Here is a 24640-nt window from a genome sequence, read left to right on the forward strand (position 1 = left end):
TTGTTTCCTCCGTGTACTAGCAGGGAGAACAAAAGAGCCCAGAGAGGTCCATTCATTGTAAACTAATAACCATGGTTTACTGTGATGTGCATATCAATAAATATTATGTGAATACCAATAAATATTAAGAAGACAAAATGACAAGAGTTTTTTAAATTATTTATTCTCCATGTATCTTCCAAAAAGAAGTCTAAAGCAGCTAAGAAATCCTTTCCATCCCAAAGCTTCAAGGAGCTTTATGCCTCAGTCTTTGCCTCAGGCTGATAAGAAGTGGTTCATGAGGGAAAAAATGCCCCAAACAAATCCAGCCTTTGATGAAGACCAAAGTAGTAAAACTCCAATGAGGGTCCTTCCTATCATTCCTGTATCTCTTGCCTCCCTTACTTATACAATAAGCCCCATTACACACATGATTCACTCCATGGATGACAGTGCTGGGGCTGCTGCTGGCTGTAGTGCTTGAACTTGACCGAGGCTGATTGTTGTCTTGGGAGTTTTCACTATCAGGGGCTTGTTCATCCATATCACCCGAGTACTCCTGGAAGTCATCAAATTCCACTTCACTTGCATCACCCAGAGCTGCATGGGTTAGAGGATCCACATCTGTAAATAGATATTATACACATAAGTTCATAGGGTCAACAAAAATCACAAAGGCCCAGTCTGCATGTAACACTAAGGCAAACCATGGCTTAGCATGTGCTCCTCCCTGATCCTGCTGCCGCCATGCTGCCTAGGCTAAGTGATGGTACGGCTTAACATTACGTCTGAATCTAGGCTCATGGTTCGTCTCCTTCAGACAAACCATGAGCAACAGACCAATACCAAACTTTAGTTACAGGTTGTGGTTTGTCTGGAGCAAGAAAAGCCATGGTCCCAGATAAGGCGTAACTCTTTGCCAAACCATGACTTAGCCTACAAAGCAAGGTGGCAGAAGGACCAGTGGTGGGGAGCAGCTGGGAACTTTCATATTTGCTAATTTGCCATTTGAAAACTGGATCAAAATCTAACTCTAAACAGCAAAATATGCAAGCTATTAAAAATGTAGCTTTATAATTCTTTTCTATAGGGGTAGCTAACTATTATTATTTTTTGCCTGTGGGCAGCATTCATCCTTGTCCAACTCTCTAGGGGCCATCTGCCAATGGTAAAAGCGGCCAGATGTGGATGTGGCCACCTAAACTCTCATACACAGGCCCTCCTTGCTTATCATATGATTGATCTGATGAGTGTGAAAGGGAGCTATTTGGATCCACATTAGGGCAAGTGGCCACAGGGCATCTCAGCACTATGTTCTACTTTTTTTGCCACCCTTGCAAAAAACTAGTGGGGTCTGAGTTGGGGGACAGGAAAAAATGCTCGGGGACCACATCATCATGTGCCTGGGTCAGGAGTCAACCACTCCGGCTTTAAAAATGTAAAAAATAAAGGGAAGTAGTGTCCAAGTCCATTTACTTGATGAGAAAATATGACATTTACAATGTAAGTACTGACCAGAAACCTCAATAAAACAAAAGCCAGATTTTCTCCAGTATGGCTTAAAAAAAATATTTCTATACTGCCCTTCACACTGCCTGTCACAAAGCTGTTTACAATATAAAAACACAAAAAATGCATAACATAGTAACAAACAAAAACAATACCACAAGCACCCCACTGTTTAAAAGGCCATAGATTGTAAAATTAGCCAAAAGCCTGGGAGAAGAGGAATGTTTTTGCCTGGTGCCTAAAGATATGTAACGAAGATGCCAGACGAGTCTACTTGAAGAGAGCATACCAAAAAGCAGAGAGGCACCGCTGAAAAAGCCCATTCTAGCTGCAAATGACATTCTAGTCACAACGCTGCTGGTCTATGACTGTAATAAACTGATTGAAATTCTAGTCACAACTGAAGATCCCTGACCAGGTAAGAAAATGTATATTTAACCAAAAAAAAGCAGCCAATCAGCTTTTACCTATGCTGTACTGAATACACTCTTCTACAGTCTTCAAGAGTGATATGATTATAGTAAACAGTAAAACTTTAGGCTGGGTGGCACAAGATGTTAAAAGTGAATATACCTGTTTACCTAAACACAAGATATCTTCCCAAGTCATTCACAATTAGCTTAGGTTGTTTCTCTCTCAAAGCAATTAAATCAGACCAAAGCATGCACGTAGAGTTAATTAAATTATCAACTCAAAGTTACTCACTTGGAGTGTCACCGTTGATGTCACACTTCATCATTTCACTAACAAAATCACCAAGGGATGAATACGAAGAGCTGGAGTCATCATAATCCACACTGTCACTGCCACTATTTTAAGGGGGAAAGGGTGAGAAAGAATTAGAAGTGGCAAAAAAGGAAAGAAAAATATAAAGCAATAGAGAATGAGAACAGACCAGCAATAGAAAGAGAAGCAACTAAATGGAATATTTTATACTACAAGGCTATGGTGGCATAGGTTTTGTTAAATGAACAGCTTCTCTTAAGTAGTAGGTCATCATATATACTGTATAGCTCTGTGTTTGGAAATATAATTTTTAAAAAGAAAGGGTACAACTGATTTTCACTTTACCAGAAGCATTTTTAAAGGGTGCAGAAGATGGAAGGTTAATAAGGAGGTGTTTCGAGTAGCATACTGCAGCAACAGAGACTGGTGCCTACACTTTATCTTTTCAGCACTAGCCAAAACCCTTTTTCTTCTGCCAGTCTTTTAAAAATGCTTTTCAGAATCTTTAGATTTGGATTTTATGATACCCTGAACTTCTGATTTGACTGTAGTTTTTTTATCTTGCATTGTTTTATCTTGCATTGTTAATGTAATTGTCAGATCAACAGAGCCAGACTGATACCCAGAGAGAACTTGCTGCAAGACAAGGCTTGAAAATAACAGAACACCTCTAGTCATCACATACAGCTCCCAAGTTAAAACAGTACAACGCATCATCAGAGATCTACAACCTCTCCTGGACAATGACAGTTCTCTTTCTCAAGCTCTGGGAGGAAGACCTTTCATTGCCACCCAATGAAAGGGTGCCACCCAATCTTAAACAACTCCTAACCCACAATAATACTACAACCAGACTTAACACGGACACTGGCATCAGAGCCTGCAATAAACCCAGATGCCAACTTTGCTGCCACATACACCCGGACAACACCATTACTGGCCCCAACAACATCACACATACCATCTCGGGACTATTTAATTGCTCATCGTCTAACATTGTGTATGCCATCAAATGCCAACAGTGTCCTTCAGTTCTCTATATTGGACAAACAGGCCAAACCTTACGCCAAAGAATAAACGGACATAAATCCGACATCAGGAACCACAAGACAGAGAAACCAGTAGGAGAACACTTCAATCTCCCAGGACATTCTATACAAGATCTCAAAGTAGCTGTTCTATTACAAAGGAATTTCAGAAATAGACTGGAAAGAGAAGCTGCTGAATTGCAACTTATTACCAAACTTAAAACCATGGAGAGACCTGGTCTGAACAAAGACATTGGATTCTTATCTCATTATACATGACAAAGCCATTTTTCACCTTCTCACCCCTTGCTTTTTCCTGTAAAACCTATTGCAGTCATTAAGAGTCGTCAACAGGCTCATCACAGCTATCTGCCAATCACCCAATCCCACCACCCTTCTGAGTAATACCCCTCCCCACCTTCTCACTATATAGAAGGGTCTGGTGACTTCTGTTTCAGTGTATCTGAAGAAGTGTGCATGCACACGAAAGCTCATACCAAGAACTAACTTAGTTGGTCTTTAAGGTGCTACTGGAAGGAATTTTTTTATTTTGTTTTGACTATGGCAGACCAACACGGCTACCTATCTGTAACTGTCAGATTATCCGTTAAACTGCTTTGGAAACCACTGCTGGAAGAAGTATTGAAATTTTTCAGGGGAAAATGGATAAAAAACCAGAAAGACAAAGGCCACTTAGAACCAGCTACATAAAGTTGCTCTCCCCACTAACCTATCATCAGTAGGTTCAGAATCTGTTTCTCTCTCTATTGGGACACTCAGTGCTTCAGCTAGTTGAGAATTGCTGTCATAGACACGGTAATGAATTGGCTGCAACTGATGAGCATACCACTTTGGCTTATCACCAATCAGAGCTGGGTCAAACATGTCTGTAGAAATAGTAAGAAAAATGAAGTTATTTCCATGATGTCATCCCCCAAAGTCTCAATCAAGTGAGGCTGCAGCTGCCCTACAGAAATTATATTGTAAATGGTAGGCAAAACATCAGTCCATAGAAAGATATTTGCTTAATGGGGTTTGAAATTAAACTGAATGTAGAGCTGTTCCTCCTTAGAACAGATACATACATAATTTTATTTGTATGCCAATTTTCCACAGTTCAAACCATGCTCAAGGTGGCTTACAGCATGAAAAAATACATAACTACAACACAACAAAAGTAGTCATGAGCAATAAATAAAACAATAAAAAATACACAACCAAATATAAACTACAGCAATTCCACACATCTGAATTAAGATACAAAAAACAGCAACAGTCCCCAGCCCAAACACACCAGCCCAAGAATCAGTTCAGCAGCCTCAGCTTTTTGTAGCTGGAGTCAGTTAGGGCCCTACCCTTCTATGTCAGGTGAAAAAATGCCTGCAAGGCAAGGGGTAAGTCTTCCAGGTCTCACAGCCAAGATGGTCAGATAGGATGCAGGAGACACTATTTCCTGACACTACTTTTGTATTAGAAGATTCAGCATTAATCAAGAGGTAGCAGTAAACACAAGGCCAAGACTTACTGTTGTGGATTCTTTGGAAAGCATAATTAGTTGGGTTGAGTGACCATTCCCCAAAGTACTCCACTGCCTGTGTCTTCGACAATTTATCTGCAAAAGGTGTCTGTTTTGGTCTTGAGGCTAAGAACGAATTGGCCTGAAATGCAACCACTGGCCGGGGGAAGAGGCGAAGTGTGCGAGTATGCATCTGAAATCCTTGTAAAACATTTGGTGAATTGAAGAATCTCACCATGGCAACCCTAAAAAAATCCAATAGGTTGGTAATATATTCAACATGACAAATCTGAAGGACACAGTACATTCACATATCATGAAAAGCAAATTCTACATTTGCCTCTAGTAAGGGAAGAACAGCAGAATAAGTTCGCCCATTCATAGCTAACATCAACTGCGGCCTCAAGACAAAATATGCCCTATGGAAATAAAAGAAACACCAGTGCCCCTATTGTGCTGTGACCAAATAAAAATATATTTGGCTTCTATTCTCACTTTCTTTGCAGCAAGCCTAGGGTACAAAGATGATACTGAGTTCAATTATCAACTCTGAAGGCAAATAATCTCTTTTACTGTAGTTGGGCCAAACAGCCTAAGCCAATGGAAGGCACTCCACACCACCGAAGTCTCAAGTGGCAGCAGTAATGGAACTAGGAGAAGTCCTAAACTATGATCCCACTCTTTCAGAGGTAGTGTGACCCCTTCTAGAGCAGGCTGGACATTGAAGCTGGATAGAGGAACCATCCACTAACCGTATCTCAGTCTTGTTGGATTATGTTTCAACTTCACACAGTTGAAATCTGGCTGGTTGAAATCCCGCAAATTGATTGCTCACAAGGCACAGAGCTTAGAAGCTCCTTTTGCTTTGGGTTTTCCCAACATGGAAAGAAATTTTAAGCTCTCAGACCTGCTAACTGTGCTCTGGAACACTCTTGAGAGATCTCGTGGAAACTCGGATGGTCCCACAAAATGTCACAGGAGCATCCCAGAGCCCAGTAAGCAAGTCTGAGAGCTTAAAAGCTCTCTGCCTTCCTTGAAAAGAAAGACAACCACACAGGTGTGGTTCCAAGTGTATATGCATTTTTCCATGTACATGTCATTTCTGGAACGTAACCCTCACAGAAGATTCAATCATACAGTACTACAACCTAACAGTGACTCAGTACATTCACTGTCTCGCCTGCAGAAGATGAAAAGGAGAAATGGAGCTGCTTGTCATCAGCATAAAGAGGTCAATGAGCTATAAAACTCTGTATGAACCTACTCAATGGTTACCTCTACTTTTTTTTCTATTTTAAAATTTCAATTAGAAAACATAGTCAGATTTAGCAGAATATATATCTCAAAACAAAAGACTAGGAATAGCCAACAGGATGCTCTCCAAACGGTGTAAATCACATCTTTCATAATCCATGACCCACTGATCGTGCTGGGCTTGGGCCAATGTTAGTTGTTGTCCAAAATATATCTGGAGGGCATCACACTGGCTGACCCCTGTAATGGACTGTGTGGAATCCATATATACACAAGAGAATCTCATCCTCTAGTCTTATGCAGCCTAAGCAGTAGAAAATATTGTTAAAAACTGATGGTAGCTCACATAGAGTGTGTTCTAGTTTATAACAACAAATGTTCATGAAAAAGACAATGAAAAAGCACTTGCTTTTTTACTGGAAGGCCACAGCATTTCAGCTAACATTTTCTGCAGGACGCAGCAGCAGACCTTCCAGTGTATTTGGAAATTTAACAAAAATACATTGCTCAGACTCACCGAGTAGCCACATCCACAGAGTCTACATCATTGCCATAGATCAGGGGGTTGAACTCTGTAGAAGGTGTGGACTGCATGTCATTCTGAGGTTTCCCCGTAAGCAGTGGGATCTCCTGGCTTTCATGAAACTTCTCTAGGTTAAGAATAGGCTGGGTATTCAAGCTCATGCTAGCCAAAGCCTGAAGGGCAATAGGTCACAAGGGTAATAAATAAGAACGGCATTGTCAAAACTGCTTAAACTCATGGACAAACACAACCCAAGTGCAATGTTCTAGTTCCCCAGAATCAAAATACACCTCTTTCAGCAGATCAGTAAACTTTTAAGCACTCTTTGACTAACCTTTGACTGCTCCAAGCACAGAAAAAGAGAGGACCTTACAACCATTTTTCATAACAAATTTAGAATGCTGAATGGTAAATCTAATGACTTATTGGTTGACTAATTTAGTCACTTTATCTTGCCCAAAGCAACCCAAAGCAACTTAAAATCCCCCAGGCTAACTAGTATTGGGAGGAGGGCAGGTGAGTAAAACAAGATTTATAAATAACACCCCCCCCCCCCTAAATATACTGGAAACTAACATGAGGAAGGTGAAATCCACCCTTTCAGTAGCTCAACTGTATAAAACCAGAGGATGGGTGTGTTAAAAATTAATAAACTGAGGCACTCCACAGAGTACCCCAAACACCAGAGATAAGGCAGATGGTGGCACAAAAAAGGACTTTTTTCCACCTGTAGTATTCGAATTGTAAAACACCTTTCCTGAAAGAAGGCACCTGGAGTTCACTTTGTTATCCTGTAGGCACAAGGTTATGCCCCAAGGTATATTAATAATTTCACATTTGTTAAGTACTGGTTGTTTTACAAATTTCCACTGCTGTTTTTTAATGATTAATGCCTTCGTGCATATTTTATTACTTTTTTGGGATTTTTAATTGCATTGTAAACCACCCTGTGATAATTTTATTTATTTAAATGCCACCCTTCATAACAATCCACTCAGTATTATTCTCTGCACTGAGATCCCAACTCCATCAATTTAAAAACTATCTTTTCAATCCAAATAAAGGTGCAGGTTCACTGTGCCCTTTCTCATAACTGCTAGTCAGGGAAGCTCAGATTTCTAGGACAGTGCACTGTTTTAAACTCTACAGTCTTCCTCGGCTCACATGGCAAAGCTAGTATTTTCACAGAACTAACAACTCATGGTCTGACAACATCACCCAGAACATGGGTTAAAGTTTTCACTTCTGCATGTAGTACACAATCTCATCAATCTAATTTTGCCTCGTCCTCCACTTCTTAACAGTTGTGGCCATCCTACAGACCTTGTGCCTTTCCCCTCAGCCTGAAAAGTGAGATGAGTGCCACATTCCATAGTTGCCTTTGACTGGACTTAACTATCCAGGGGTCCTTTACCTTACCTTTTTTTTTTTTTTTAACCTAATCCTCCCCGTTTTTCTCAATGTCTCTCTCTCTCAACGTCCTTGTCCTTCTGTAAAGTTCATTTCCCCACCCCACCCCCAAAGCAAATAAATCAAAACAGGTTAAAAAATAATCCAATGGAAACTTGAGGCAGAAAAGAGTAAAATAAAGACACCTTTTTGTCAGGCGTGAGCAGCTGTTTCTGAGTGATTGCAGTCATGCTAACCAGACACTGGAGGCAAGATGGAAGATCACATGACAACACCAGCGGACAATCAGAGGCAAGACGAACACATGATCACAGAGAGACAGATGGAGAAAAAACTATTACTACTAATACCACAGATGAGAAAGGAAATAAAAAGGGATCATAAACAGTCACAGTTCCTGAGCAAGGCCAGACTGCTTTCACCCCACACATCTGCTTGCATACACTTTTTTTAAATGGACTACTAGCCAGCTGTTTTCAATGTAAATATTTATAATGACACTGATCTGAAAGGGCAATAATAAGCCCATATATATTTGTTAAGTATTTATGCATGCATAATACTGTTGCGCCAATATTTCCCACTACCATCACCATGTTTTGTCACAAGGCAGTCACCTTCACGATGTCACCCACATTTCCTTTGCTTTACCCTGCGGATAGTAAGGTTTTGTGTCTTGCATCATAGAATGAAACGAATGGTTATTATTCTTTTGTTAATTCACTTCACACTACTCAAATGTGTGGGAGTTTTGCTGAATAGCCCCTAAACTGTGGAGAGAGAAAAGCAAACAGATTCTGAAAGAGCAGCTGGGGATTGTACTGTAAGGGTCAATGGCTGTTCACTGCAACAGGTTACACAGGAAATCACAAACGGTTAAATGTGTAGTTCTGCTCTTCTATGGGAGCCAGAAACAGCAGCTTTTGTACTGCTACTCTTAACACTTTACCTTTAAATACTGCATGCAGCATGCAAGGAGGTGGGGGGGAAAGAACAGAAATAAAATCATAAAACCTATTTTGACAGACTCATTCAATCTGACTAAAACCAATAAATAGCTTCACAGGATTAGAGAAAGAGAACAAATATGGGCCTCATAGGCAGCAATATGAAAACGCAGAAAATGATGATTAAGAAAGGGGAAGACAAGACAACTCAAAGCCCAGAGATTCTAAAGGGTGTATCATGCGGGAAGCAGATTTGTTTGTAGATATTAAGTACTGGTTTAGATGGTTTTAAATGTAATGATGAAGCATTTTATGTAGTGCACAATATGCCATGAAGCTCTGATATGTATGATTATCTTACAATACCACAGGTTTTAAATGGGGGTTGATTAAGGATGAGATAAACCACAGCCTACCACAGCTTCAAATACACGAAAATGAGTTAACAATACACAGTAATAACACCTGCTGATTTCAATGTTTCATGACCACACCAAAATGCTCATATGAAAACACACTGGTGGTTTTTTTTCGGGGGGGGGGGGTGTCTCCCAATCCCTCAGAGCCAACTGGGGGAAGCCCTGTTGTGCAAGCAGAGGTCCTTGCACAGGGCTTCTGCTGACAGAACCGATTAGTTGAATCTCACCCAGGATCCCAAAACATAACAAAGTGACCTGGTTTGGATGTAACACTAAATCATAGTTCAGTGTTAGACTCGCATGTTCCCCCTTTTCCTTCTGTCAGGGCTTCAAGGAGTTCAGAAGCTTTCACTTCCATGTTAGATTAACTGCGGCTTATTGTGCCATTCAAACCTGGAGAATGTGTAGCTCATTTTAACTATGATCAGCTGAAACAAGCCAAATTCATACCGGTTTAGGAAGCTGGCTTGTTTCAATTAATTGTAGTTACAATGAACCATAGTTTAGGGATTGGACAACCCACTAAACTCTGGTGGATCTACAACAGAAGCAGAAGCTTCAGTTTTCCGCCTGAAAGTCACACCAGAGGAGAGGCCACAAGTCTGAGGCTTGCTTTCATTTTGTAAATCTAAGTTTGGCCTCATTGAGGGGCAGAATTTCAATATAAGTAGGAAAATGAGAGCACCCCTAAACATTTTTTTAGAAAAAAAAGCACTGGTTAAGGCTATTAGCTATTTACAAATCTGATCCAAACCTTTCTTACTTTTTTTATCTCTAGAGGCTCCTAGGCATTTTTACGTAAGCTTCTCTAAAGTAGAAACAGAAACAGAGGACAGAAAAGTAAGAAAGGCTTTGGATCAAATTGTAAATAGCATGCCACAAGAAGATTATTGTTCAAGAAAAACAGCTGAAAAATGTAAATGGCAGGTCCTGCAGTTTCACAAGCCAAGTCAAATGAAAAAATAAGTGAAGCTAAAAGAATATAGAGAGGCAATTTTTTGTTATTAGGGGAAATTTACAATGTGCTTTGAAAACAAGACTACAACTTCTACTTTGTGCCACTTAAAAGAGAAAGAACTGGGGGGGGGATCAAAGTGTCTCCTCAAGGGAAAGGATACTTATTGGACCTTTGTTCAATAGTATAATTGGACAGAATCTGCACCTAAACACACACCGGCTTTCCCTAGCCATCCTCTAACCAAGACTGACTGTGTTCCAAAGGAGCCATTGCAAAGATATTTTTTTATTCATGGCACAGAGCTACAGAAGCCCCATTTTGGACAGCATAATTTCCTGCATTGAATGAAGTATCACTAATGTACCCACTATCAGCTACCTGAAATAACTCTCTTTAACCACATTTCTCCTAATTTAGAAATGTTTCTTCATAGAAGTTGAAATAGTCATATTTACATTAGAGAGTCCACTTTGAGTCTGAACTTTAGTAATAAGTTGTCCCATTATGATGCTGCAAACTGTCACAGCATCCTTAGTTATCTAATATACCAATAGTGGAAATTATCCCAGCCACATTCACTAGAATCCTTACATACCTGCTTTAAGTGCTTTTTCAATTCTAAAGATTCTGGTTCCGGCAAAACAGGTAATGACTCAGCATTTGTAGGAACAATCACCTGGAATAAAAATTTATAGAGAAAATTGCGTTTACAAAAACTTTTGGAGTGGACAGTCTTTCATGACTTCTTGGAAACAATCAAGAAATAGGGGCAGGAACCTTGAAGTGGATTTAATTTTTCCTATTGCTTATGCATTATTGGCTGTGCTCTAAGATGAATTCAGAACTGTCAAGCAGATGATTTGGTTTTCTAATCTGTCAACAAATTAAAATGTGACCTAATTATTTCACTTTGCTCCTTGGTAACAATTGTTTTAGGAAATATTTCCTTGCCCTTTCAATGAAATAATTTTTTTAAGCATCAGAAACAATCACCATTTAATTATAATTTTAAATTGTTCTTTTAAATATTGTTTTAACATAAAAGGCCTATAAATATATTAAACCAATAAACATATTTTGATTTGTTTTGCACATCAAGAAACATTTAACAAAGGCTGTATGGGTGTGGCTATCCAAAATGTGTATTTGCTAAATTATAAATGTGTTTTTAAGCTGTCTTTTAGGGTCTTGCATTTCCAATGCGGCCTACATAACACAATATAAAATATATTAAAAATCAGTAATCAAACAGTTACAAAGGACAGTGACTTAAAAGCCTAACCAGAACCATTTCAGTAGGTTATTACAAAACAACTTTAAGCAAATCTGCAGTTTAAAAAATGAACAGCTGTTAAAACCCTTTAATACATAAACAAACAAGGCTACACCTATTTTGTGTTAATTAAGAGAAGGAGGTGGGATTAGGAAATAAAATCATAACACCCACACAGTCCCCATCAAGAGGAATTATATATAAATGCTGTTTTATGAATAGGAGTTACCTACCTTATTAGTATCCAGATCAACTAGCCATACATCATCTGGCATTTTAAAGTCTAGTTTGTAAAGAAAGAAGCTGGCTGGGACTCCAATGATATAGGGTGTTGGGGCCAGAAGCAGCTGTAGCAAGCAGAAAATATTAATAAGGAAAAAATCTGAATCCTTACAGCTTTTCTGCTAACAATCCACCCACAATCACTAAAAGCAAACTACTGGAGAGATGACGACACTTAAAAGCATAAGCAAATGTTGCTACAAGAATTCATTAAACTTTGGGCTCAGTAAATTACTGTGAAAACAATAGGTGCTGTAGCATTACTGAGATAAAACAGGTGCACATCTGAATAGTAATCTGGATAGGAGACCACTGTGCATGTAAGAGCAATATATTCACATAAATAAGTATTTTTTAAAAGAATTTATCAAACACTGAGGACAGCAGAAGCTGAGAAAACATCTAAATTTGGGAAGGCCTCCTTGAACAGGTAGAAAATGAGCTTTTCATTAAAGGACCAGATTATAAATGGAAGAAAACTGGTGCTTGGAAAGACAGCCTGTGGTAAAAATGGCAATCAAAATGATACTGTGTTTGGAACAGCACAAAAAAACTGCAGGGGAAATAAGAAGTTTGTGGAGAGCAGCAAAAGAAAATATTTGACAACATAGGCCTTGCTAAGAAATATGTCCTTTGCAAACATTCTACATTCTTGTAAAAGGCGGTAAAAGAATAAGCCTAAAGCTTTAACAGCAGCAAGTAATGTTGCTGGAAATTGTTTCCCCTGTTTTACAATTATTGGCTCTTACAGGAACTACACTTCTTGAATCACAGGTTTCCTGCAGGAGTAACATGACCCTTCAATCTTCTAAAGTAACTGTGGACCAAATTGCCTATATGGCATCAACAGCTTTGGAAAAAAATATAGCATATAACCACAGATATAATATGGAACATCTCAAAGTAAAGTTTGCTCTTTTCTACACTGTCTGCCATTTCTATTCCTATCATTAAGCTTCACTGTGATTTGTAGGAGCATCTCAGTAGTTGCCAGGCACATTGAAAAATATGCATTTTAATTTAGACAGGACAAAACCCAGCAAGAATTCGACTGTTCTCCTGATAAAAGGTTTCAGCAGTGTCACAGCAGTACATCTGTCACTGAAACGATGGCATACCTGCTCTGCAGAAGCCATACAGGTAGGAAGGAGTGGAATCACTGGGAACATGTACTCCAGTGGGTAGATCATAGCCACAAATGCCATGACAGACATAGAGAGCGCATTATAGTCCCGGGACTGCAACACCACCTGCAACCAAGGAAACTCTTGTCAATACATCCACACAATTATTATCTCATGATAATAAGCTCTTACTTAGGCTTCTTCCCATGGGCCTTCATGTGATAAGTATTCTAATACTGCAAAAAGTTTTCCCTAATCAAATACTATTTCATGCAGAAGCCTCAGAATCTTTATTGCTTCTGTTAATAGGAAATTGAACATTGTGATAAAAACATACATTAAGTTTCTGTTGAAATGTTGAGGAACAGACAATGCAGCCTCTCTGTCTGAAATGTCTACAAGTATATTGACACATGTCCCTCTCACCTTATGTTCCAGAAGAATACAGGATAGCACCTGCAAACATGCATCCACACCTAAGAGCTCCAAGGGCAGATGCAGGGGGAAATCCACCAGAGAGAAGCGGGATGGGTCAGGAAGGGCAAACGTCAAGGCTGGCTGCAATTCATGGGGTAAGACTTCCACATCCACGCGCTTCTGGCCAGCAACAGGCACAGGTGAGCGAAGCAGCCGGTAAATCCACGCCTCAATTTCACGCAAATCATGTAGCAATGCACTGGATTTCTCCTCCACTAGAAGTGAACCTGTGAAAATCCGCCATATTGTGTCCCTGTGTAAAAGCAACAAGATTAACCCCAAACACATATACTTGGTAGTTCTACTGAGAAACCTGCCAAAATACTCAGGCTGTGTGAATTCTTCCATAAGAAGTCAGACTAGGGAGTATACGCATGTCCTGTTATTTTATTTTGTTAACAAAATAGATATACCATTTGACTGTAGTAAAACATTTAAGCTATTGTACAACGCAGACCTAGGTGAAAAGAAGTATGGCAGAGCCTTAATTGCATCTTGTTGGAAGCATAAAATTCCTTGCAATGTATGGATCTATCTTTGCACTTGTGTCACTACTAGAGGCTATAGCCCTGCTCAGTTTGCTCAACAATCCCATCTACCCATGCTTGCCAAAGCCACCCACTCTCTCCCTTACAGAGCTTTGGGCTGCCAAACCCTGCAGTGGATGTCTCTCCACAGCTTTCCTGAACTGCCAACCCACCACTTCTTGTCACACTATAAAACCACCTGTTGCCCACCAAGTAAACCGCAGAATGATGACATTCTTACTTTATATTATATTATTATATTATATTATATTATATTATATTATATTATATTGTAAGATAAGAAAGCAATCAAACTCCAAATAAATCAGATGCTTCTTTGACTTCAAACAAGTACCCCAGGAATTGTTATACTGTTGTGCAAGACAGAACAGTCAGGTTGATAGTCCCCAAAGATATTTAAAGGGTTTTATATAGCACATAATTCCTCCACTGTATCACACATATAGTCAATCTATAATGTATATTTTTAGAAGGTTCTAGCAGTTTTAACAGCATAAAAAGAGGGGTGTAGAGTTACCAAGAACAGAAATTGTTTTTTAAAGAAGGAATCACAAATTCACTTTCCTGTGTAGTTTTGTATTAGAATGCTACAACTATATGTACCTAGTTCTCTTTTCATGATGTATTTTTGCACAGAACATGAGACAAAGCAACAATGCTCCCAGCACAGCCTACCAAACCAACTGAAGCTGATCCAACCAAGCAGATATAAGAGCAGGGGAAGTAGTCACTTTCAAAACCACAAAGTAACTAGAACATAGGGAACAACTACAAAACCGAACTGATTACAGACATTACTGGTTCAACTTAAGGCAGAAATGCAAACTGGAAACCTGGTCCACTAAGAGGTATATGACATCCTAGGCTGGCTAAAATATATAAGCACATAGTACATATCTTCTGCAATGGGTGTCAAGTTTTGGCACACTACCAGAATTAAGGAAAGCAGTACCACTAGGTAGGGTGTGTGTGGAAAAGGACAGCATGGTATGATACATTCATGCCTGCAGTGACTATTCCGTTGCACTAACTCTGTGGCCTGTGTACAGCCTGCAAGTCGTCTCATGTGCCTTATGAAAAAACAGTGATTCTGTGTCTACTCCCTTTTTCTTGGAAAATAAGCACACTTCATCAAACCACAATATGAATATGAACTGCATCATCTAGATATGGTATTAAAAGGGACGTTTGCATCCCTTCATGTACCTCTGCACGCCTCGAGGGATCCCAAGCTTCTTGCCCAAGAGTCTCTCGCTGCAGCAGTCCACCAATTTCTTCAGGGTATACAGACATTCGCGAAAAGTAGAGAAAAAGGGATAGTGACTAATGATGCAAAGTGAGGTCAGGGTGCTGTTACGAGAACGGTGGGTGCCTTTTGCAGAACGTTTACTACGAGGTGATCGAGTAACATCTGGCGCAGACTCTGTGCTTGGTGGTTGCAGAGAACCACCGCTCTCTGAACTCTCATTACCCCTCTCTTCTTGGGTAGTGGATGTATCCCCAGACTTGGGTGCTTTCTGCCCATCTTGGAAACGATGTCTGCCACTGCCTTCTCCCTTCTCCTTGGGCACACGCTTTTGGAAAGAACGGTAGAAGTTGACGCATATCCCATAGCGAGTGATACCAGAATCTTTATCAGTGAGTGTAAAGACAAAAGAAGTATCATCTCGCAGGCTCATCCGTTTCTGTCGCACACTTAAACATCCCTCTGGCTGGCAGAAGAACACTACATCAGGAGGAAGTGGAAAATCAGTGTGATCTTCTAATGGGTAGCGGCGCAGTAGTTCAGGTGTCTGTGCCACACTATCACTGCTTGGTTGCCTACAAGCAAAGCAAATGCAAAATTACTTGATACTGAAACGCCATACTGGTTACACATTTGAACAGTGGAAATACGAGAGGGCCTATTTCTGTAAGTGGGAGCTGCAAGCACCATGACTCTGGGTTGCAATGTAATTAGGGCAATGAATAGTAAGATCTGCATCAAAAACAAATGAAAGCAAATTTGTGCTTGGCGAGGCTCTGACAGGGTGGCCAAGGTACTCGACCCAATCAAAAAGCAATGTGTGAAGGTAGGGCAGTAGCTGCTTGCACAGCTTGCTGGATGGGAAAGCTGACACCAAGAAGAAAGGACGTTGAGACTAGTGACAAAAGGAGGCCCCTGCCTTCACAAAGAGAGAAGTGGCAATTGTCAGAGGAGCTTGATAACATCTTCTAAAGTGACAGTTATTATCTGTGTGGTCTGTACACACAGGTGGACATGTTTTCGAACAAGAGCACAACAGTGTTCTGTTTCCCTCTCCTCAATTAGCATATCTCTCTCTCTCTCTCTATATATATATATATATACATGCTGCATGAATGCACCACTGCCTCAGATGCCTCCAATGGATGTTCACTGGTAAAGCTGTAGGATGCCCTCTCCCATAGCTACTCCACCTCACTAGGCATCACTGGCCAAAACACAACTCTATGTATGAGGTGGCTAGCCTGTGGGCTGCATCTGGCCACCTAAGGTTTTTTTATAGTTCCCTAACACCCTCTCCCCTTACAATCTGTCATTAAAAAAGTAATTTTAAAATTATTTTAATTGTTTGCTCGTTGCTCCCTTAAGTACCCCCCTGTGATGCCAAAGGGCTTTTGTGCTACCCAAGCCATCTAAAATTCATTACGTAAAATTTAAAGGCCACGCCCACTTTTGCTTTTTGGCCACACCCACTTTTGCACCCAGAGGGTTGACAATGGGCCTGAAGAAGTTTATGAATATATATGTGACAAGGGTCATTACTGTGTAAATTCCATCTAGGTTGCTACTGTACCTGGCCCCAATAATCACAAGGTAATCAAGTAAGCGAGGACAGCTCCTCTTCTTCTGCACCATTGTCTTTCCTCCTTCACTATGTCATCTCAGTAAATTCTTCCCTCATTGGACCAGCTGGTTTCTGATAGCTGCCTCAGAAAACAGAATGCTCATGGAAACTGTGACATCAACCTACAACAAAAGATATTCAATTCAAGGTCAGACTCACATTCATCAATAACAATGCTCTGATCAGCACTTTCAGTATAAGCAGCATATTTGTCACAGGACAGGCTGTTCAAGCAAAATATCCACACTTCCATCTCTTAGTATGACATATACTTGTGAAGGGTAAACAACAGGGAAGTCTTGTTCACAGAAGACAGCCTCCATGAAATCACTTCAAAAGATTTGGGGTCACTTGCTAGAACCACAGCCGGACAAGGCTTACACAGGAAATGGGGTTTTGTGAACTGACACCAATACGTGAGTGATGTACATACAGCTGTCCCAATTTCCATTGCATTGTGACTGGCACCGTGTGCTACTAACATAGCAGGAGTTGCCTTCACACAACTTAGAATTAACTTGCAGAGTCCACTGTCTCTGGATGGGACTCTGGTTGCTAGTTTAAATCGATCTGGGAGGGAAAGTTTATCATCAATTAATGAGGATGGTTATATCTGAAACTCTGCTTTTCTCTTACAAAAATTAGATCAAATTATTCACTATGTTCAAATTAGGACCTTAAAAATAGGAATTGGTCTAAAGCACAAATTACATGTGACTTTAACTATACTTCTACCCTTGAGTATAGGGTTTCCCTCAAATTGCCGCTGTGAGGGGACTTAACCTGGGTTGCGATCTTAGCAGGCGGGGAGGGCTTTAAGACTTTGCCTCCTGCTATTATCCTGGTCCATATTAGGCCCCATGAGACCATTTTTTGCAATGCAAATTTCAAGTATGGGCTATCCCAGCATATCTGCCTACATTGCTAGGATAACAACCTTGATGGCAATTTTTTAAACTGTATTAACCATAATCAACCAAGGCAAAGATTGTAAAATTATTGTTGAATAAGATAAAAAGAACATATAAAATTGATAACACAACACAATTCTTAAAATACACAATTCATAACAATTCACAAAGCCATTTACTAATAGCAGCGGCAGCAATAATCCTTTTATCTGATTGGGTCTATCCTTCCCTAAAGGCTGCCAAAAACAGTGTATCTTAACCAGTCGCCTAAAGATATAAAGAGATGAAGCCAGATGCACCTCAGTACAGAGGGAGCTCGACATGCAAAAAGAGCTACCGATGAAAAGATCAATCTTTGGGCTCCAAGACCACATTCAACAGGGCATCATATGCTGATCTCAAAGCATAGACAAATTGATATGGAAGAAGGTGTTCTTGCAGATATTTAGGTGCCAGGAAGTTTAGAGCTTTTAATATCAAAGTGAGCACCTTGAATTTGGCCCTGAAACAATTTGCAACTGCTGCAGCTGTTTCAAGAAATGAATAATATGCTTGCTCCTTCCAGCATTCTTGCTATAGCATTTTGCGCTACCTGCAATTTTCAGGCCACCTTCACGGGCATATTATAATAGTTAAGCTTAGAGGTTACCAATGCATGAGTAATCACGGCCAGGCTATCTCTATTCTGCAACTGGAGGAAAAAATGTTTTTTATAAGTGTGATAGGATATATTTTGACAAAATTTTACATCTTTTTGTTGCTACTGTACGTTATAAGTGCTTATACGTTATTAGCTTCTTGCTAATACAGTAGTGAAAAAGAAATGCCTCTGCTGAAAAATAAAACAGGCTGAGATGTGGAAGCAATCTTATCTTGGGCACCTGAAATATTATAACTTTTCTACAAAAATAGAAAAGTACCAAATCTCTATTGTGATACCATCTACAAAGCAACACTTTAGCAGAATGTGTCTTGGGGACAGAATGTGTGTGATTTTCAAATAATCACAGTCCACACAGCAATCATAATCATAGCTTATTAGTGCATAATAATACTGCACTTTATTAGTTGGAAGGAGGGAAGATTGTCTGTGTCTCAAGACCAAATGGAATCAGAAGAACCTTGAATCAACTAGGTACTTTAGATACTCTTGCTAAGCCCAAATGAGATGAAACATGGTTAAATTCTATTTTCATATAACTTAGCTAAAACCACTTACCCTATAAAGCCTAGATAACACATATAGTAGTACACAAATATGGGCTGATTAATCTGATTATCCATTTATATAAGCAAATCCTTTTCGGCTCAAGAAGGTTCTCATTTACTGCCAGTCCACTGCAGCAAGTTCCTGAACCCCAGTTCTATCCACAGATACAGTGGTACCTTGGGTTACAGACGCTTCAGATTACAGATGCTTCAGGTTACAGACTCCGCTAACCCAGAAATAGTACCTAGGGTTAAGTTCTGTTCTCAGGATGAGAACAGAAATTGTGCTCCAGCAGCGCGGCGGCAGCGGGAGACCCCATTAGCTAAAGTGGTACCTCAGGTTAAGAACAGTTTCAGGTTAAGAACAGACCTCCAGAAAGAATTAAGTTCTTAACCCGAGGTACCACTGTATACTGCAGCACTGAGAACTGCAGATGTCAGAAACACATTTTTTAGAAGGAAAAAAATCATTTTTATTATTAAGTAACAAACACATAAAAGTGACCATTAAAAAACACTGAACAGAGAAAAGTACAAGTCATTACCCAGAACAGCACTTGGCATTCAACATTTATTTCTGGAGAGTGTTACTTCACTCAGGGAGAATATTTATCTTTTCACTTTCATCTCACTACGTTCTCATTTCAGTAGTTTCCACTGATACATAAAAAAGCAACTGCTTACTCTTCTGATTTTATATTATGTACATTCAGTTACTTTCATAAACAACAGAAAACAATATATTCATTCATATGTCACATGTCATAATTCCATAGCCTCCATAATTTCAGACAAATAAATTAGGAATACTCTTGCATGCTTATAAAAATGTTTTTACACTAAAGAACATGATCTGATGGACAAACTAGATGGGAAATTAACGATGTCATTGCAGTTAACATATCTAGCCATTTAAATTTAAATAGCCGCTAGGGGACACCAATCAGGTTCACAACCACAGTTCATGGGGGGAGACTAATCTTTCCCCATGCACTATGGTCACAATTCCAACAGTACAGTACTCCCCCTTGCAGTTCCTATTTAAAACTACATATGTTTCTTGAAATCATACAATTAATCTAATGTCTAGTTTTTCTTGAATATCACTGCCTTCTGAAGCAGGAATATTAGTTTTTCCTTGCGAAAAAACAAGCAAAAATGTTTAATGGAACATTTAATTTCACAATAGATCTAGTTGTACTTACTATACAATGGCTTCAACTTGCACATTCCGAAACTTTCCTGATATGCAGGTAAGTGAGGGTTGAAGAGAAAGCATTTTGTCTTAGACAAGCAAAAAAGAATATACTTGGCTCTGCTCAAAAGACTTAAAAGCAAACAGGATGCTGTTTCATATGGCTCCTGTATGGTGCTCCTGACAGGTATGTATCTATCACATTTTGCACCAGTTGCAACTTCTACATCATCTTCAGAGGCAGCCCCACATACACCATTTTCCAGTAATCTAACAGAGAGGTAACCAGAGCACATACTACTATGTCCAAATTATCCCTGTCCAAGAAGGGCTATTGCTGGCAGTAAAAATACTTTTATTCACTTAGCAAGTTTTTTATTTGAGTTAAGCCACAGATTCAGCTTGTTGAGATATGCTGCATATTATTCTGTAAAGACAGGAGTACTGGTATCAACATTTCAGCATTTCAATACGTATCACAATAGGTTGGCTAGAATATAATCTATAGGCACAATATCTAACAAGAAACCTGAGCATCTTTTAAGCTACCCAAGTGTCTGGCAAAAGCCTTAAGACTGCAAACGGTTAAAAACATCAAGCATTAAGATCTGCATTTTAAGTGCTGGATTATTTTTGAAATAAGGGGAAAAGTTTTATTCTAGTTATGTAAATGATAACTAGTTCTTATCAAAAATAAATAAAGCCTTCGGAAATTTCACGAGAGTGCAAGACAGTTAAGAAGGCCAGATATGTACCGTATTCAGTTCTATAATCCATATCATTGCCTCTTCCACAAGAGATGCTCAGCAGCAGTGCTTTTTCCCCCCCAGGGGGTACTCAAGGGTACACAGTACAGGCACCTCTTTTTGTTGTTTTTAAAAAGTGTGACACTTACTGTAACAACTTTAAGATGAGTACTGGCACCTATTTTTATAGAAAAAAAGCACTGCTCAGCAGTGTGCAGGGCAAAATAAGCAGTTGTGTTCCTCAACAACACTCTCACATAGACAGAGTCAATAAGCAATAATTGAATGATAATTCATTTTCTATACTGCTTAATATATTAAAAAGATCTCTAAGAAGTGTACAAAAAACTGAAGCAACAACTGACAACTTTTTTAAAAATTACAAAAACAGAAAGTTATATATAAAATGTTACATTAATACAAAGTTATTAATATATACAAATCATATCAATTCATTTTCCTTCTGACACAACCTCCCTCTCAGCCTCTGTTTGGACGCAGTGTCCAAACAAACTCCCACCTCATACACAAAAGAGAGTTCCTGGAAACAGTAGGAATCACCCTTGTCTCTCACTTTTTATGGGCAGGCCCAAGGTGGATGGTACTTCCTCAAGATGCCCACAACAGTGTCCCATTCAGCTGGGGAGCAAATACCTAAATCAATTAGAAGTGTCACACACTGAGGAAAGCTACCATTCTTGCTTCACTGCTGTACATAGTATGGTTATCATTGGTGTAGTAATTGTTTGGTCTAATATTACCACACATAGTACAAGGTTTCAGCTTTCTTATAAAGTTTTTTTGCCTTTCAGAGCAGAGCATGATGACTGTGTTTTCATCAGCAAGTGCCCTGGCCATACAACCTTCAATTCCATGCATACAGAGACTGGATAACAGGAGCCTCAGGTAATCTGATTCAGATCAGTCTCCATAGCAACTCAGTCTCTTGTCCCTAGATCGCAGCCCATTGCAACTATTTATAGAGCAATTGCAATCTCCCCGCCCCCCCACACACCATGCACACACAAATCTCTCAGCACCACCCACATTACAAACAAGATTCACTTGGGCACAATAGCTGCCTTCAGCTGGCAATTAAACATCACGTTCACAGTATCAGGAGGTGCATATGACAGTGTGACATTTTCACTATGCACTTTAACTTGCAAGTCACAAGAGCTTCCCCCCTCTCCCCGTGGAGGATAGAAATCAGATTAATTATCTCTTATTGTGAACTAGGTTACTTTTACTGAGCTCAACTGGGGGGGGGGGGAATCTCCATGCATCACAGAACTAGTAGAATAGAATGAAGGGGGAAAATTGGTCAAGAAAATCTGGCTCATGACAGAAGTAAGCCTGAATGCCTGTCCTGAGTAAATACATATTTTTCCTCAAAGAACCTAGAAGCAGGAGGAAGAATGTGAGAGGCAGGAGAAGATTGGAGGTCTGGAGACTGTAGGCCAGTGAGCAAAGTGGTCAGACAATTGCCACATCTATAGTCCAGAACAAAAGTAGCCAAGATACAGTAATGCCTTGGCTCCCTTAGCCCAAGTGATTGGGCTACAATTCTCATTAACCCAGTCAGCATGGTCAATGGTCAGGGATGAATGAAGTTTTGATTCAACATCTGGAAGACGTCACATTGGTTATCCTTGTTTTAGAGTCCTAGCAGACTGGCTATTCTTTTAACAATTGCATAAAGATGAAGCTGTGTCAATTTTGGCTTCTACTGTCACTGCAGCATTGTGACCTGATAGGCCTTAAAGGACCAACAAGGGCTAAGAAGCAGAGGAGGATGGATGCTGATTGAACGAGCCAGCTACTTCCTTGGCCGCAGGCTTCTAATATAGAATACATAGAGCAAAACAATCTTGCCAAATACTGAAAGAGAGTCAGTAAAGAATCTGACCTTCAAATTCTTTGAGCTGACTGCACCAAAAACAACAACCATGCAGCCAAAGGAGAACAACTGAAATTTTCCGTAATCAAAAATGGCTTTTCTTTATGCATCAGTGCCAAGAAGCACAGTTCACATCTTCTTAAACGAACAGCTATATAATCCAAAATTCAATCATGGGGTAATCTCATGTTCAAATATTATGTTAACTTAACACCTACTACTTGGATGAGAATTTTGTTCATTCTTCATTTTAAAGTGAACTGACTCAATTCCCACCTCCTGGACATACACAGACCAGAACACAATTATCCTTCAGATTTCACACTTCTCCAAAATTTATGATCCAGTTCTTAACTCAAAGAAATGCATTAAGTGTTTTGGAAGATGGTCTTTGGGACCATATCAGACATCACATCACAACTAGTCACTTTGGACTCCACTCTGGACCTTTTATTGATCCCTCTGAAACAAAGGAGGCAGGTTGTACATAAAGACTTAGTAATACTGCTACTCATGATGGCCATATGTATTGTCAAAAAGGTTAAGATATATTGTCAAAAAGGTCCACTTAATCCCATTATGTGGTTGACATTCAAGCAGTGGCGTAGCGTGGGGGGTGCAGGGGGGGCTGGGCGCACCGAGCGCAACATCTGGGGGGGCGCTCGCACTCGCAGCTCTCTGCCCCTACTAAAATCCACGGGTTAGGGGGCGCAAATTACTTGCCTTGCCCCAGGTGCAGACAACCCACGCTACGCCACTGCATTCAAGACAGACTCAAGTATTGCTCCATTTGGTTGTAACTAGTTAGTGTTGCAACTAGCTAGTGTTAAAACTAGCTGATATTTAAGCATTCAAGAAATGCTCTTTTTCAACATTTTATATTACCTGAAATACAAGATAAAACTCACAAGCCAATATTATTCTCTAGAATTGACTGTAGGAGCATAAAGTATATTTAAATTTCCTTCCCCCAATGTACTCTGATAGTTACAATAAAGGTATCAATTTTTCTGGTTTCTCACAGCTATGAATGACCAGATTAAAAAGTCATTCTGCCTCTTGTGCAGCCACATAAACTTTGTGTGTAAACAGCAGACAGCTTAGCTGTCAGCCGAGATCTAAATACAGGTAGGTAGCCGTGTTGGTCTGACGCAGTTGAAATAAATTAACAAAATTGTCCAGTAGCACCTTAGAGACCAACTAAGTTTGTTCTGCGTATAAGCTTTCATGTGCATGCACACTTCTTCAGCCAAGATCTAAGTTTTATCTGATAACAGTGCAGGAAGATTAGAACTGATCCAGAATTGATAGCTTAAGCACTTGCCAACAGAATTATTCCATTAAAGCATTACAAATTTTGCCACACAACCAATAAATAAAAAGCAGTCAACAGCATAGTAGAATGCCAATTTAGTGACTGTTTGACTCTTGTTTATTCTTTCTTCCAGGATGGAAATCCTCATGGATAATGCAGCAAGAATCATTTATGCTGTATGGGAAACTAATAAGTTTTCCTAAATTAATTCCACACTTCATAAAATAACCTTGTAAGAAATAGAATTAACAGGATCTCCAACAAATGTCAAACTATATAAAATTACTCAACTGGGCAGGATTATATAAAATATTCATTTGCTTCTTTTACCCACTTTTGCCTCATTTTCTCCAGTAGTATTTCCTTTAAATATTATCCAAGAGTAAAGAATACTCCACAAATACTTGTTCTCCAACAGTTAAAGCTCTAATAGTAAATAAGCAAAAAGAATGTTAGGATCCATATACAGCACCACATAAACCAGATTAGCTACCCTCAATTAATTTAACATGATGCTCATA

The 24640-nt window shown here is 39.5% G+C and overlaps 1 protein-coding gene across 37 annotated transcripts in view; it reads right to left on the reverse strand.

Moving 5' to 3' along the window:
- The window catches only part of MADD (MAP kinase activating death domain), an 86178-nt gene that overhangs the window by 51390 nt on the left and 10148 nt on the right, over positions 1–24640 (reverse strand). For 22 of the 37 annotated variants that reach the window (XM_079950484.1, XM_079950474.1, XM_079950471.1 and 19 more), the window contains exons 2-13: positions 16793–16965; positions 15180–15794; positions 13375–13678; positions 12943–13074; positions 11776–11889; positions 10865–10945; positions 8131–8187; positions 6530–6708; positions 4768–5003; positions 3973–4129; positions 2194–2297; positions 410–603 (exon numbers count right to left, since the gene is read on the reverse strand). In XM_079950484.1, coding sequence (XP_079806610.1) covers positions 410–603; positions 2194–2297; positions 3973–4129; positions 4768–5003; positions 6530–6708; positions 8131–8187; positions 10865–10945; positions 11776–11889; positions 12943–13074; positions 13375–13678; positions 15180–15794; positions 16793–16854 — 2235 coding nt within the window. In that variant the 5' untranslated portion in view covers positions 16855–16965. The remainder of the gene's footprint in view (positions 1–409; positions 604–2193; positions 2298–3972; positions 4130–4767; positions 5004–6529; positions 6709–8130; positions 8188–10864; positions 10946–11775; positions 11890–12942; positions 13075–13374; positions 13679–15179; positions 15795–16792; positions 16966–24640) is intronic. The other 15 variants (XM_079950486.1, XM_079950485.1, XM_079950480.1 and 12 more) reach the window with 1 other exon arrangement.

Source organism: Podarcis cretensis, assembly GCF_951804945.1.
Source record: "Podarcis cretensis genome assembly, chromosome: 1".
Lineage (NCBI taxonomy): Eukaryota > Metazoa > Chordata > Lepidosauria > Squamata > Lacertidae > Podarcis > Podarcis cretensis.